The sequence below is a fragment of the Podarcis tiliguerta genome (assembly GCF_965153285.1).
Source record: "Podarcis tiliguerta genome assembly, chromosome: 10".
NCBI lineage: Eukaryota > Metazoa > Chordata > Lepidosauria > Squamata > Lacertidae > Podarcis > Podarcis tiliguerta.
Genome location: NC_139543.1, coordinates 73,494,829 through 73,511,281, shown reverse-complemented (window position 1 = coordinate 73,511,281; position 16,453 = coordinate 73,494,829). Strand labels below are relative to the sequence as shown.

The 16,453-nt window shown below is 52.9% G+C and overlaps 2 protein-coding genes across 7 annotated transcripts in view; both read left to right on the top strand.

Moving 5' to 3' along the window:
* Positions 1-16,453, top strand: part of LOC310659082 (uncharacterized protein) — a 332,609-nt gene that overhangs the window by 38,121 nt on the left and 278,035 nt on the right. The window lies entirely within an intron of this gene.
* FSCN3 (fascin actin-bundling protein 3) lies at positions 339-10,531 on the top strand (the record flags this gene model as incomplete). 5 transcript variants are annotated; one of them, XM_083402140.1, is made up of 6 exons in its annotated part: positions 339-651; positions 2,519-3,250; positions 3,795-3,913; positions 4,139-4,298; positions 5,701-5,871; positions 10,152-10,531. In XM_083402140.1, the coding sequence occupies exons 1-6, from the start codon at positions 354-356 to the stop codon at positions 10,514-10,516; spliced, it is 1,845 nt and encodes a 614-aa protein (XP_083258266.1). In that variant the 5' UTR covers positions 339-353. The 5 variants fall into 5 exon arrangements, with proteins under 5 accessions (XP_083258266.1, XP_083258267.1, XP_083258268.1 ...); XM_083402141.1 differs by lacking the exon at positions 10,152-10,531 and adding an exon at positions 7,154-7,359; XM_083402143.1 differs by having other exon boundaries at positions 379-651; positions 2,554-3,250.

Sequence of the window (16,453 nt, the reverse complement as noted above, 5' to 3'; positions counted from 1 at the left end):
AACACTGAACTCTGAACTAACACATTCCAGTTAGTAGGCCATTAATTATCACTCCCTTGAGAGAGCTTGACCAGTCAGGGAGCTGTCCCCATGGCTCTGTTATCACCAGGCAGACTTACTCCTTCACATTGCCTTCTGGCTGTCTGCCAAACCTTAATTGACTCTGTGTGAGTAGCTGCATGTACACAGTTTCCCAACAACTATGACTTCCCTTGACCTGGACACTATCAGTGGATGCAACCTAGAATAGCATTAGCCTTTTTTGCTGCTGCATCACACTGTTGGCTCGTGTTCAGCCTGTGGTCCACCAAGACCCCTCCATCCTTTCTGAGGTCACAAAGGCCAGACTTGCCATGGAGTTTCTCCCCTTGGAATCCTGGGCCGGCGTCTCCCGCAGGCAGAAGAACCTCTCCCTCTCTCCCCCCCCCCTCCCCAGCGCCCTCAGAAGCCTCTCCCATGGCCCAGCCGGCCAGTCGGTGGGCAGCGCAAGGTCCAAAGCGGGGGCCGGCCTGTTGCTGATGCCCTCGGTAGCTCCGCCCCTCCTGCGCAGCCATGCAGATTGGGTTGGTCAACTGGACAGGCGGGTATCTCACTGGGGAATGCTATGGCGACGGCGTCAGCGTCTTGGGAAACTCACTGGGGAAGAAACAGGTATCCCCCCGGAAGCCTCAAATGATGCTTCATTTTCTCTATTTGAGTTCTGTTCCAGAATGAGTGCTATCAGCCAGTGTCAGATTTGGTGTTGTTTTCCACTGAATTGCAATGGTCAGGCATATGCAAAGTCCATTTTGGGGGGCTAATCTGGTTGGTTTAATCTGGCCCCTGTGGCAGTTTATTTCTTGGGTGTAAAATCCTTTATAAAGTTCAACAACTTCAACAACTTTGGCCGGCCCCCGACACATGTTCACTTCATCACATCTGGCCCTCTTTGAAAAAAGTTTGGACAGACACCCCTGCTAATGGCTGTCTATGCTGCCAAGGTCATATATGACCGGTTCTTCTGACTATCTATCTTATCTATGTTAATACCATCAAAAAGCAGTGCTTAGTTTCCTTTTTAGTTGCTGTTTTATACGATACAATAATCTTTATTGTCATTGCCCCATACAGAACAATGAAATTGAAAAAAATCTACATCAGACATTCAAAAACCCACAAGCCAGCTATCCCAGCCTGGTTAGCCCCTAAAAACTCTGATACCCCATAACTGAATACAATATACTCACATAAAGACTACCTTAGTAAAGGTATAGGGACCCCTGACCATTAGGTCCAGTCGTGACCAACTCTGGGGTTGCGGCGCTCATCTCTCTTTACTGGCCAAGGGAGCCGGCGTACAGCTTCTGGGTCATGTGGCCAGCAGGACTAAGCCACTTCTGGCGAACCAGAGCAGCGCATGGAAACACCATTTACCTTCCCGCCAGAGCGGGAGACCTATTTATCTACCTGCACTTTTGATGTGCTTTAGAACTGCTAGGTGGGCAGGAAAGACTGCCTTACACTGTGTTTAAAAACCAAAATCGCATTTGGATAGAAACTGTTTCTCAGGCTCTAGTCCTGGTCTTTATAACCCTGTATCTTCTTCCAGAAGGCAGAAGCTGAAAGAGATAATTTCCGGGGTGCGCACTATCCTGCGCTATCTCTGCAGCTTTCTTATGGCACCTGGAAGCGTAGATTTGATCCAAGGTGGGAAGAGGGCACCCAATTATCCTCTCCGCAGTCTTTACAACCCTGGACAGCATTGTTTTTTCCCTGACCGTGCAGCTCCCAAACCACACACACAGACCATAATTATAATAATAATTTAATAATAATTTATTATTTATACACCGCCCATCTGGCTCGGTTTCCCCAGCCACTCTGGCCAGCTCCCAACAGAATTAAAAGCACAACAGAACATCAAACATTAAAAGCTTCCCTAAACAGGGCTGCCTTCAGATGCTTTCTAAATTTTGTTAATGTTGTTAATATTGTTCTATGGATGATGAGTGCTGAAACATTTCTGACTTCTGTTGTAACGGTGCTGTTTAGCTTATTTCTTTAGTTGCTTTGTTAATAGCGTTTCATCGATTGTTTTGCCAATGATTTGTTAATTGTTCTGTATGATTTGTGTTATATTTGTGATTTATTGCTTGTAAGCCACTTTGCGATTTGTGCGAATGGCGCAGAAATATGATAAATCAGCCCAGAGAAATACCCAGGGACATTTCTTTGGGATCTGTTATGTACTGAGTTGAACAGGATCCAAAAGGAAACAGTCTGATTGGTCCTAGAACAATAGGGTCCAGAATGCAGCAGTCTGATTGGTCCACAGGAGCCACCCAATCCAGCTCCAGGTGGGAGTGAATCTGCAACCTGATTGGCCTACAGGTGAATCCTGGAATTAGCCAATCACGTGGGGCCCATTATGTAAATAATGTATATAAAGCAGACATTCTGGGGGAACTTCCATTCCTCCTCACCACTGTGAGCTGAATAAAGAGCATGAAATCCACTCTCGACTCCGGGTATATTTCAGGATCCCTGCTGACCTGCCCCTCTCGCCCCCTGCAGACCTGGGACCTGGAGGTGACCACGAAGCCCGGGAAGCTGACAGTGGCCGTGCTGAGGGGCCACCAAGGGCGCTGCCTCCTGGTGGACGCGGATGGCACCGTCCGGTGCGCTCACCCGGCCTCGGGGCGGCAGAGCCAGTTTGTGCTGGAGGTGCACTCCAGCGGGGCCTGGAGCCTCCAGCATCTGGAGAGCAAGAAGTTCCTGGAGTCGGACGGGGAGGACGTCTTCTGCGTCTGCAGAGAGCTGACGCGGCGCCACATGTGGATGCCCCAGCTGGCCATGCATGCGCACGTGGTCCTCTTCAACCCCAGCAGCCGGCTGTACGCGCGGACCGACCCCGAGCTGAACCGCGTCTGGGTGGACACGCCAGTGCCTTACTGCGAGGAGTGCGGCTTCGTCCTGAGGCTGCGCTGCGGCGTCTGCCACCTGGAGACGTCCAACCACAAGTTCGTCTCCCGGCAGGAGAAGCTGGCCAAGAAGCCCTCGGCCGAGACAGCCTTCCACCTGAACCTGAGGCCCGGCTGCCTGGCCTTCCTGACCGACAGGGAGGGGCACATCCTGTACCCGCAGGGCAGCCGGGGGCTCCTGTGCCTGGGAGACTGCCCCGAAGACAACGAGGAGTGGTTCGTCATCAAGAGGTGCCCGCAGTGGGTCAGCCTGAGAACCAGGGCCAAGAAATACATGGGCATCCTCTGCGGCAAGTAAACCCCGGGGGGAGCAGCGGGGGCCAGGCCTCTTTGACTCATGTCAGGGGTGATTCAGTTCAGATTTGGGAGGGTATGCTTGATGACCCCTGGAGGTCCCTTCCACAGTTCTCTGCTTCCATCTAGCTCAGTATTGTCAACCCTGGCTGGCAGCCGTGGGTCTCTAAGGTTTCAGGCATGGTCTGTCCCTGTCCTTCCTGGAGATGCTGTCCGCGGGGACTGGACCTGGAAGCTTCTGCAGAATATTAAAAACATGATAAAACATCAAACGTTGAAAACTTCCCTGTAGAGGGCTGCCTTCAGAGGTCTTCTAAAAGTCAGGTAGTTGTTTATTTCCTTGACATCTGGTGGGAGGGCGTTCCACAGGACTCTAGGGAAACAAGGAATGTTGTACTTCACTGCTCCAGTGGATTACGTCCCACAAAATCCTGGAGAGACAATGCTGCCAGCCAGTGTCCTGAGCTAGATGAAGCCGACTCAGTGCAAGGCAGCAGCTCCTCGTGCTGCGCCTGCTGAGCTGCTCTTCTCTCCCCTCAGACTCGGAGGTCTACGCAGGCTCCAAAAAGGCGACCCCCATGTCCACGTTCCTCTTTCATGTCAGTCCCGATGCCCAAACCGTGCAGCTGAAAGACATCAACCACAAGTACCTGGCACAGGTAAGTTAGGGGCTCCTCCACCCCCCAAAGGCTGGGTCCAGGGTCCCTGTGAGGGCCAGGAGGTGGAGTTCCCAGCCCCATAGCCAAATGGAGGAGGGGCCACATTGCCATTGTCCCAAAGAGCATTACCACCTGCTATATTGGGGGACGGGGACTTTCATTCCCATGGGGCAGAGTGGCTGGTTTTCTCTCCTCACCCCCACTGACCTGGTCTTCTCTCCCCAGAGGGAGTTCCAGAGTGTGATGGCCGATGGCTGTAGCAAAGAACCTGAGACCCATTTCAGCATCCTGTGGCATTATGGGAAAATCTTCCTGAGGGCGCTCAACGGCCGCTACCTGGGCACCCTCCCTGTTGGGCTGGTGGTTGCCAGAGCCATGCAGCCAGGTGAGGAGAAGGGAGAGGGGGAGAGGATGAGCCACTCCCTGGAACAAGGAGGGTCTCTGGCTGGGGGAGGTGGGGCGGGAAGGAAGCATCTCCCCAGGAATCCCCAGGAAACCCCCTGACCTTATGTGACGTCTCACCTGCCCCTGCTGGAGGGTGAGGTGTCTGGCCTGGCGACCCAACTGACGTAACCCCTGTAGGAATGCGAACAGATGCTAGGAGAGAATATATTTATTAGATATTATCCTTCCTCATGTTTGTGTCATCCCTTTGCAGCTTAAAAGGGAAGCGTTTAAACCAGGGATCAGCGACCTTTTCCAGCTGTGAGCTGGTCCACCGTCCCTCAGAGCATGTGGTGGGCTGGACTATATTTTGAAAAAGAAAAATGAATGAATTCTTATGCCCCACAAATAACCCAGAAATGCATTTTAAATAAGAGCACACATTCTGTTCATGTAAAAACATGCTGATTCCCGGACTGTCCACGGGCCAAACTGAGAAGGCGATTGGGCCGCATCTGGCCCCCAAGCCCTAGGTTGCCTACCACTGGTTTAAACAATGATTATAAGCTATTTGCCAATATACTGCCTGACCGATTGAAAGGAGTTTTGGTAGAAATTCATCCTGATCAGGATGGTTTCCTACCAGGATGCCAGATGAAGGAGAATATAAGAAATATAACAGATGTGACAGAATATCTGGAGGTCAGAAATGAGAAATAAGCTGCTTTAACATTTATAGATACTGAAAAGGCCTTTGATAATATTTCATGGGCCTTTATGAAGAAGATAATAGAAAAGATGAATTTTGGGATGCAAAACTCCCCCTTAAAACAATCATCACACTAACAGTCTTGAAAATATCACTTACTCACTCAGAATACTTGTTGGAGAGTATACAGCAGAGTAATGAGATTAACAGAGACAGGCGGACTTGAAATGGGGATTCAGTTGTAAAGACATACTTTACAACGTGCCTTAAAACGGTGCCTCAGCGTTGGAGCTCCGACTTAACAAATGTTGCCCTTTTTCTGGCATGTCATAAAGAGCTGGGGAAAGGGTGTGCCCAGGCAGGTAAGAGAATATATTGCTATGCCCTCCTCTGCCTGCCAGGGCACAGTGCGGCGAGCGTCTCTCGCAGAGTTCTTTCTAGCAAACACGCAGGAAAGCTCTGTGAGCTTCAACTCCTGTCTTGCAAAACTTGAATTGTTGGTTTGGACTACACTTTAAATATCCCACGAATCCCACCCCTTCTGGCTCTTCTGCAAAAGGGGTTCTCCTCCACCCCTAGACCTCAAAGGAAGGAGAGCAGCCCCCGTCCTCGCCAGCTGCCAAGAAAAGTCTGGACCAAAGGACCCCGTCTCCTTGCCAGCTCCCAGCTGACCTCCTGCCCCGCTGCATTGCAGGGCCCCACGAGGAGTTTGGCCTGCGCCTGGCCAACCGCTCCTTCCTGCTGCTGCGCGGCTGCTACGGCTACGTGGGGAGCTCCTCCTGCCACGAGGCCCTGCAGTGCAACCTCCTGGAGCCCGACTGCATCGAGCTGCTGCCCTGCAAAGAGGGCATCTACCACTTCCAGAGTAGGTGGAGGGGGGCAAGGAGGGGGGACATGCCAGGGGGTCAGGCCCAGCATCCTGTTGCTCCAAAGAGGGACTCACGAGCAGGATTCGAGCCCAGGGCAGCTCTCCCCTCCTGCTGTTTCCAGAAACCCCTCCAGTCATACCTCGGGTTGAATATGCTTCATGCTGAGCGCGTTCAAGTTGCGCTCCACGACAACCCGGAAGTAACGGAGCGCGTTACTTCCGGGTTTTGCTGCTCGCGCATGCGCAGATGCTCAAAATGATGTCATGCGCAGAAGCGACAAAAAGCAACACGCACATGCGCAGACGTGCCGCCGCTAGTTACATTTGCTTCCGGATGCAAACGGGGCTCCGGAACGGATCCCGTTTGTATCCAGAGGTACCAGTGTACAGTGGTACCTCCGGTTAAGTACTTAATTCATTCCGGAGGTACGTTCTTAACCTGAAACTGTTCTTAACCTGAAGCACCACTTTAGCTAATGGGGCCTCCTGCTGCCGCCATGCCACCGGAGCACAATTTCTGTTCTCATCATGAGGCAAAGTTCTTAACCTGAAGCACTATTTCTGGGTTAGCAGAGTCTGTAACCTGAAGCATATGTAACCTGAAGCGTATTTAACCTGAAGCGTGTTTAACCTGAGGTACCACTGTATTACGAAGCATTGCTGCCTCTGACTGTAGCGGCAGAGCAGAGCCATCCTGGCTACTAGCCATTGAGGGACACGGGTGGCGCTGTGGTCCAAACCACTGAGTCTCTTGGGCTTGCCGATCAGAAGGTCGGCAGTTCGAATCCCCGCAATGACGGGGTGAGCTCCCGTTGCTCGGTCCCTGCTCCTGCCAACCTAGCAGTTCGAAAGCACACCAGTGCAAGTAGATAAATAGGTACTGCTGTGGCAGGAAGGTAAAAGGCATTTCCATGTGCTCTGGTTTCTGTCACGGTGTCCCGTTGTGCCAGAAGCGGTTTAGTCCTGATGGCCACATGACCCAGAAAGCTGTCTGAGGACAAACGCCGGCTCCCTCAGCCTGAAAGCGAGATGAGCTCCGCAATCCCATAGTCGCCTTTGACTGGACTTAACCATCCAGGGGTCCTTTACCTTCATACCCATTGATAGTCCTCTCCCCTGTGAGTTCCTCGAATTCTGTTCTCGAGCCTTCCCAATTGGTGGCCATAGTTGCCTCCCGTGGCAGGGAGTTCCACAGTCTGCATTGTGCGAAAAGGCCATTTCTTTCACCTGTCCTGAATCTCCCAACGTCCGTCTTTTCCACCGTCGTTTCGCTTCCCAGGCCGCGGCAAGAGCTTCTGGTGCCTGACTTCGGAAGGGACCTTCAGCCCCTGGGGGAAGTTTGCCTTGAATTTCTGCGTCGAGATCCGAGGGAACAACCTCCTGGCGGTGCTGGGACCCAACGGATACTTCCTGCGTGCGGACCGGGAGGGCTGCCTGGTGGCCGACAGCGAGGAGGTGACCTGCGAGTGCCTCTGGGAGTTCTAGGGCAGGTGAGAAGAAGGGGGGCAGTCGCCTTGCCAGGGTTGGGGGTGGAAGAGGCGGGGGCCCAGCAGAGATGGGAGGGCAGAGAGCTGTGGGCCCCTCCCCACACTCGAGAGACTCAGCCACCAGCATAGACCCCAGACCCCACTGTGGCACCTCAGGGGGGTGAAGTTTTTGGCTTGCAGATCCCCAGATGCACTTCAGACTCCCTCTTGCAGGACTCCCCTGGAGGTCTCTCTGCCGCCCAAAGCCTCCAGGACCACCCACTGTGTGTCAACAGAGACAGATGCGGAGCCAGGGGTGGGGCAGTGATGTCACCCCCCCTCAGGGATGACACCTGGGGTGGTCCGCACCCTCCCTTCCTCCGCCAGTGAACAGAGATCCGAGATCCGAACTGGTTCCCGATTTGCTGCTGGGCCATGTACTACAGTGGTACCTCAGGTTACAGACGCTTCAGGTTACAGACTCCACTAACCCAGAAATAGTACCTCAGGTTAAGAACTTTGCTTCAGAATGAGAACACAAATTGCCCGGCAGCAGTGGGAGGCCCCATTAGCTAAAGTGGTGCTTCAGGTTAAGAACAGTTTCAGGTTAAGAACGGACCTCCGGAACAAATTAAGTACGTAACCAGAGGTACCGCTGTATGAGTATTGTTAACAAAAGTCAGGTGTCTGCTCCGCTCTCTGCCAAGCAGTGGCAAAAGCCCTTGCGGTCCCATCCACCCACCCAGGGTCTGTGTTCCTCTGGAGCAGGGGTCTGCAACCTTTAAGACAAAAAGAGCCACTTGGACCCGTTTCCGAAGAAAAAAAAATGGGAGCCGCAAAACCATTGTGACATTTAAAACAAATATATCTCCGGAGCCGCGATCTGACAGCGGGCGGGAAGGTGACGTCGGGACGGTGCGTGACTAACGCACGCACCGCCCCATGCGACGTCACAGCCAGTACAGCACCCGCCACAGTGGGGAGTGTCGGGGCGCACAGTGCGCCTCCTCCCCTCGCTAGTATCTGCCCCAGAGCCGCGGCAAAGGTGTAAAAGAGCCACATGTGGCTCCGGAGCCACGGGTTGCTGACCCCTGCTCTGGAGGAACAGAAGACGCAGCGCAGATTGTCGTGGCTTTAAGATACATGGTTTATTCGCCTATTTACACCTTCAGTCTGCAAGGAGGGAGTCCAGATCTTACAGCTTGTTCCCCAAAGCAGAGCAGCATTTATGGGTATCAGTTCCTCCTCCTCCTCCTCCTCCTCCTCCTCCTCTTCTTCCCAGCAACCCTTTCTGCCTGACCCCCTTTTGCTGTCACCTTCAGCACTCAGTTCCCCTGACAGCCTGTCAGACCCCTATCTCTGCCCACACCTCATGGCACAAACTCTCTTGCATTGTTAATGTCCCTCACTTGCTCTTTAGTGTTCCTTGGTGGCCAAAGCTCAGCCACAGGAATCACCCCGTAGCTTGTGCTTTGATCCTAGCATTTATGCATTTCTAAGAGGTTCTTTTGGGGGGGGCTCCCCATCTTAAATCTATAATAGTATTACAGTCACACCTCATGTTACGTCCGCTTCATGTTACGTTTTTTCAGGTTGCATCCCGCAGCGACCCGGAGGTACCAGAGAGGGTTACTTCCGGGCTTCGCCACTCGCACATGCACACAAGCGGCAAAACACACCGCGCACATGCACAGATATGGCGCTTCAGGTTGAAGGTTTTCACGTTGCAAACAGGACTCCGGAACGGATCCTGTTTGCAACTGGAGCTACCACTGAATACACACTGTATTATCAGTATCATTAATATTAGTATTTTGCTATGCTATACAGTGGAACCTCGGTTTTCGAACGTAATCTGTTCTGGAAGGCTGTTCAGCTTCCAAAACATTTGAAAACTGAGGCGCAAAGGGAGAGTGTCAATTTCAATGGTGAAAACTGAAAAAAACACGCAGCGGAAGCCGTTCAACTTCTGAGGCACATTTGTAAATGGAGCAATTACTTACTTTCAGGTTTTCGGCATTCGAAAACTGAAACGTTTGGCTTCAGAGACGCTTGAAAACTGAGATTCCACTGTACAATAAAGCCCAGAAAAACTTGGGACCAGTTTCTCTGCGAGGTGGCCTGGCCCCACTTGACCCCATTGATTGGGGGGGGGAGAAGAAGAAGAAGAAGAGGAAGAAGAAGAAGAAGAAGAAGAAGAAGAAGAAGAAGAAGAAGAAGAAGAAGTTTATTTATACCCTGTTTTATTTATACCCTGTCCCATTTGGCTGGGTTTCCCCAGCCACTCTGGGCAGCTCCCAACCGAAAATTAAAAACACAATACAGCATTAAACATTAAAAACTTCCCTAAACAGGGCTGCTCCCACGGGGGACACATAATACCCATTTCTCATTGGTAAGAACTCACATCATTTTGTGGCAGCACTTTGGAACTCCCTGCCTAGTGATATCAAGGAGGCACCTTCAACTGCGTTTTTCCTGGCACCTGCTAAAAACATTTCTAACCAGGCCTGTGGAATGTGGACGTGTTTCTTCATCTGTTTTTAGTTTATTGCTGGATTCATCCTGCAAGTCTATTGAAGAGTTGCGCTTACTGACAATATTGTTTTATCCTTTTTCGTAAGCCGCTTTGAGGGGTGTGTGTGTTTGTTTTACATTCAAGCAGTGTTTAAATTTTGTGAAACAAATGAATTGCTGGGGGCTGGGAGCCTCGGGGTCCCATCCCAATCTGAGTCTATGGTTTTATGAACCAGGCAGGGTTCTAGCCCCCAGTGACCTGGGGAAGGCTAACCAGGAGGTCATTGTTCACAGGTGTCTGCAGGAGAGGAGGACACGGAAACCCAGCAGAGTCCTTGTTGGGCCGCCCAAGATGTCCGAATGCCTTGGCCTTCTCTCCGCGGCCTCATCCGGATGCATCAGCAAAAGGCTTGGAAGCAGCAGCAGCAGCAGCAGCGGAAAAGGAGGGGGGCTCTTCGCTCCCACCCATAAAGGGGGTCTCACCCGCTGCCATTCTCCCCCATGGAGGTGAAGGGGCAGATGCCCCCAGAGGAGGATTGGGGGCTGGGGTGTGGCTCCTCCCCTCTTGCAGGACCACTCAGGTGTCTTCTGAAAAGGAGCAAAAAGCAAAAAGACCCTGGCTTCTGTCTCTTTCAATGGGCGGGGGGGGAGGATTGTAGGGTCCAGAGGGTCAGGAAGCGGGGAAGAAGGACGGGCAGGCGGGTGCCCGCAGGATTCATTTGGACCAAGGACAGATCCCTGAGCCCAGATGCAACACCGCCCAGCAGAGGGGCCCCAGGGCATGTGCAGAGTGTGTGTCCCGCTTCAAGAAGAAGTTACAACTACCAGCCCCTCCGCCACCGACTTGGGGTGGGGACACTGGGGGAGGAACAGTGGGGTGCACCATCGGGGAGGGGGTACCATTGCGGCCGCACCCCGGACACATGCCGCATACCCCCCCCCCATGCTGGGCGTCACGCCCTCACAGGCAACGTCCGACGCACGTCAGCCATGCCCCCACCTGCTATCCGCCCCCAGTGCCGGACCATGCAGCTTTGCCATGTGGGGTGGGGGAGAAGGGCACCCAGCCCAGCCTCTTCAGCCCCAGAGCTGCACCCTAAGCATGGGCTCCTCTCCTCACCTCGCCCAGTGGCCCTTTCCCAAAAACTCCAGGGGAAGGAGGCAGCTGAGCTATGGAACTCCCTCCCACTGGAGACAGGCATGGGCACCAACTTGGGTGGCTATGAAAGGGGATTGGGCAAATGCACGGAGGAGCAAAGGGATATGGATTGCTACCAGCCAGGATGGCTCTGCTCTGCCTCCCCAGTCAGAGGCAGCCATGGTTCTGAATCCCAGTTGCTGGTGTTGTAAACAAAAATTGCCCTTTTCCCCTTATGGGGTATCCAAGAGCCCGTATAGAGTCCTTATGTAGGTTTCCTGTTGGTAGGAGAACATAGCAGAGGCCAACCAGATAATATTGAGAAGCAAAGCAGCTAGTAAGCCTGATCTTTACTGGTCTGTTGCAACAGGGTCCTCACTCACCACACGCAGGAGGGAGGAGGAACCCAGAACAGTGGCGCGCAAGGCCTTATGTGGACATTTTAAATCCCCTGCCCTGGAGCTCAAGACCACCCCTCTATACATCATACATACATCACAGAAGGGGTGTAACCCAAGACCACCACCCCAGATACATCATGCCTACATCACAGAAAAGGTGGTCTACAACAGAAATCTGAGTGACTTGTGTATCTCATCTGACAGGTTACCTGTTTAATGGTGACTTGATTGGATTGCCTGGGGAGCCTGACCAGTCTTTTGTAATGATAAATACTTAGTAACCATAAATACTTAGTTCCTGAGCCAGGTCACAGGCTCACCCTCTTCAAACACAGACAGACATACCCTTAAGACAGGATTTGTGAAGGAAAAGACAATGGGGAGGCTTTTCCATCTTCCTTTGACCTTGCAGAGAAAACATTTGGTCAGTTTGGGAATCAAAAATGGTTCCAGGTCGGTCCTCCTGTGCTGATCCATGTACGTGCTTGGTTGGTACATTTATTATATATCCAAGACCTTAAAATTCTTATCACACTGGAAACTGCAGGAGAGGAGACTTGCTCTTGCGCTCGGATCCTGCCCGCTCGTTTCCCAGAGGCATCTTCCTGGCCACTGTGAGAACAGGAGGCTGCACTAGATGGGCGGTTGGAAAGTAAGATTTTGTTTTATAAAATTGATTTCTTCCCTCCCCTTCTGTAATTTGCCTCCTTTTGGGGTGGTGATTGGCCGTCAGGGAAATGAGCCTCCTCAGCACTTGAGGGCCCTGGCTTGGGCCTGGGAGGGGTCATCCTTCCCCTGCCCCCTTGCCAGGTCTTGGGCATGGAGCTCCTGAGGTTCTTGCAGAGAGAAAGGCGGCCTCTCGTGTAATAACTGGCAGACCAATGAACACGGCAGAAATATATTGCAGAAATCACACGAGATTAGAAAACCCTCCCTCTGTCCCATAGCTCAAATCCAAGAGGTCCCCGTGTAACATCCTGCCCTCCTTGAGAGTCTCCAGATTCTCTTTCTAGTATACAGGATGAGTGCAAGGGAGGCTGAGGGGAAAGAAGGAAGAAGGGATTGCAAGGCTGAGGTCCTCTGAGCACCCACAGAAAGGAGGGTGGGGCAGAGGTGGGCACCTGGTTTGGGGCTACGGACAAGGGACAGCCCAGCAGGAGCCACCCCAAAACCTCCTGCAGCTTCCACCCCCCCAGGCAAGACAAGCAAGGAAAGAGGGGTGGTCCAAGGAAGAGAGGGGCAAATGCTTCCTGCCCAGGAGGGTCTCTCTCCTGCCCCATAGCTGCTACAGCAGCACTTGTGGAGTGGGAGGTCCAGGAATTACAGCCGTTCCCTTGGCAGGGGGCTCCCCACAGCCAGCCATCACCTCCCCCTTCTCTTCCAGTTGCCACCTTTGTTGTTGTTGTTTAGTCGTGTCCGCCTCTTCGTGACTCCCTGGACCAGAGCACACCAGGCACTCCTGTCTTCCGCTGCCTCCCTCATGCTGGTAGCTTCGAGAACACTGTCCCACCATCTCATCCTCTGTCGTCCCCTTCTCCTTGTGCCCTCCATCTTTCCCAACATCAGGGTCTTTTCCAGGGAGTCTTCTCTTCTCATGAGGTGGCCAAAGTCTTGGAGCCTCAGCTTCAGGATCTGTCCTTCCAGTGAGCACTCAGGGCTGATTTCCTTCAGAATGGAGAGGTTTGATCTTCTTGCAGTCCATGGGACTCTCAAGAGTCTCCTCCAGCACCAGAATTCAAAAGCATCAATTCTTCGGCGATCAGCCTTCTTGATGGTCCAGCTCTCACTTCCATACATCACTACTGGGAAAACCATAGTTTTAACTATATGGACCTTTGTCGGCAAGGTAATGTCTCTGCTTTTTAAGATGCTGTCTAGGTTTGTCATCGCTTTTCTCCCAAGGAGCAGGCGTCTTTTAATTTCGTGGCTGCTTTCACCATCTGCAGTGCTATTCTCCAAATCACGCCCCCTCAGTACATGCACACATTATCCCAAAGGATTTTGCTGTTGGCCCAGCAGCAGCCCAGCAAGAAGGTTCTGGATGGATTAGACGAATTCATGGAAGAGAAGGCTATCAATGACTTGCTAGCCAGGAGGCCTCTTGGGCTTCGATCCTGCTTGCTGGTTTCCCATCACTGGCCACTAGGAGAAGAACAGGCTGCTGGACTTGGTAGACCCTCCTTGGGCCTGATCCAGCCGATTTCTCTCCAGGTCTTCTGTGCTAGCAGAATGTCTCAGCCCAGTCTACACAAGGTCTTTTTGGAGGAAGTCAACACAGCACGGAGAATCCCGACCCTGGAGTCCTCAGGGAGGCCCAAAGAGCAGCAGGTGTGGGCACACCCCATGGCGTCTCTTCTAGAGCAGATCTTCCCAGTGGTCTCTCTGGGCCTGGGCAGCCCCCCAGAATCAGGCTCCCTGGTCCTTGGGGAGGAGGCACTGGCAGTAGCCCAGAGCTGGTGGGGCAGAAGGGGCTTCCGGGGCCCCGGACAGCTGAGGATGGGGGGAGCCCCACCAAAGGAGGCAAGTCTGGGCTCCAGGGTGGGGCAGGAGCAGCCCCTGCAGCCCCCAGCCCTGCAGAGAAAGAGCCTGGGGTCAGGCGAGGGTTAAGGGGCCTTGTGAAGAGCGGGCCCCTCTTGCTTCTGATGCCCCAAAGGAAGGAGTGCTTGAAGGGCAAGTGACCCCCCTGGCTGGTGATGCCCTCCTCCTATCCCATGGGGGGGGGAATGGGTAGGAGCCAAAGCAGCTGGAGACCTCTCTTACCGCAGAAGGGCTCCGTCCAGGCACAGGGTGGGGGGCCAGGTGGATGCAGGTGGGGCGGGAAGGTTTTGCAGCCGCCGGCCTTGAAGCGAGGGGCAAGGCTGGGAGGAGAAGGCTGTGGAGGCAAGAGGAATCATGGAAGGGACCCCCAAGGGTCATCCAGCCCAACCACTCTCTGGCCCATCCTGCTGTCCCCTATCTTAAAGTTGTCGAGTTGGAAGGTACCTCTGAAGTCCTCTAGTCCAACCCCCTGCAATGCAGGAATCACAACTAAAGAATCTGTCAGGCTCCGGGGAATCGGCAGTAGATAAGAAGATGAAAGAAAGGGACTTCTTACCAGTTAGAAACTGTCAGAACCAAAGCGAGAGAACAAAGAGCTCATCTCCTAGAAACGGCATTGCTCCCAATTAAGGATTACACCCACTTCCGTCCCTATTAATCTATGTCACTCCTACGTCTTGGAATCTGAGCTTGTGCTTTCTGTGCTTTCTGTTCTGAGACTTTCTGAGCTCTTCTTGACCTTGGGGAGAGTGGAGGAATGCTTTTCAGAGACAGTGGTTCTGTTAACCCTCTCCCTCCCAGTGCTTCTTCTCCTAGCTGTTCCCCATCCGGTATTTCCCAGCTTCTGCCTTCTGAACTATGCCCTTCTTCAAACCACTGTTCCAAATCTATACTGTCCTCCTGCTCCTGGGAAGTTTCAGGATCCGGATCCTGAGCAGGGGGAGACTCCCACCATTCCTCCTCAGTGCAGCCCTCCTCAGCAGGTTCCCTGACAGAACCCCTGGCAGAGGCCACCCAAACTCTGCTTGAAAACCACCAAGGAAGGAGAGGCCGATCTTGGGACTTCTGGGCGCCCACCTACCTGGTGGCAGAGGGCAGCGGCTGATGGTGCATCAGAGTCGGCTGCAGCAAAGCCTTGGGGGGCTGGTGCCGCAGGAGGGGGGCAGCACTCCCACGGGGGTCCTAGGAAGGAGAGAGAGAGAGCTGTCTGCCGCCTGCCTCGTGGCTCCAAAGGAGGGTTTGTTCCGCTTGCTCTCCCCACGGCTGCCAGGGGAAACTGGGAGAGCAGCTGCCTGCTGCCCTAGGGGTCTGCCCCACAGCTTGTCGTCCCTCCCAAAGTGCCCTAAGAAAAACAGGGTGCAGGGAAGAGACAGGAGCCATGGACTCATGTTTTTTTTTGGGGGGGGGAGAGCCTGGTGAGAAGTCAGTACAGTGGTACCTCGGGTTAAGTACTTAATTCGTTCCGGAGGTCCGTTCTTAACCTGAAACTGTTCTTAACCTGAAGCACCACTTTAGCTAATGGGGCCTCCTGCTGCCGCCACACTGCTAGACCACGATTTCTGTTCTTATCCTGAAGCAAAGTTTTTAACCTGAAGCACTATTTCTGGGTTAGCGGAGTCTGTAACCTGAAGCGTCTGTAACCTGAAGCATATGTAACCTGAGGTACCACTGTACACAGACCTTTTTGAAGCCCCCCCCCCTCATTTCCCTTAGGGCAGGACAAGAACACCTGGAATTGAGGGTGGGGGTCAGACCAGAACCTGTGTGTCCCGTGTCCAGCATAGCCTTGGCCTCTCGCTGTTGCCTCGCCCTCCGATTTGAGAACCAAACCTAGTGGGAGCAAAGACAAAGTCACAGGCGCTCTGGGTTGGGGCCACACCCTGCCCCAGAACTCCCAGGAATCCCATGAAGCTGAATGTCAGAAGGTGCAGCACAGAGTTCACCTATGGAACTCACCGCCACAGGAGGCAGGGAGAGTTGCTCTTGTGCTTGGATCCTGCTTGCAAGGTTTCCCACAATGGGCGTCTGTTTGGCCCTGAGAGAATAGGATGCTGGGCCAGAGAGGCCATTGGCCTGATCCTGCAGCCTCTTTGCACTGTTATAGGAATGCTAAGGTCTCACATACTGAAAAAGTTCATAAATTTTCAAGGCGAACACATAAACAAGTATATAAACTATGTGTCTGAAATAGTACAGCGGAGCCACCCTGGAGCCATTTTGACTCTTCCAGGGACCTCAAATATTTTCTGCAGTGAGGAAGGAAATGGGGAAGCCTTCCCATTGTCCCTTTGCTCAAATCCTGTCTTAAGGGCATGTTTGCGTATGAATAGGGTGAGCCTGGGACCTGGATTCAGGAACTATATATTTAGCATCTCAAAAGGAATGGCCAGGCTGCCCAGATAAAGCAATCAGTGACCATTGTCAGGTATCCTGACAAACAGGATTTCTGGGGTAGACTGCCCCCTGTGATGTGTTTCTGTTGGAGAGCGCCTCCTTCTGTGATGTATGTATGACGTTTG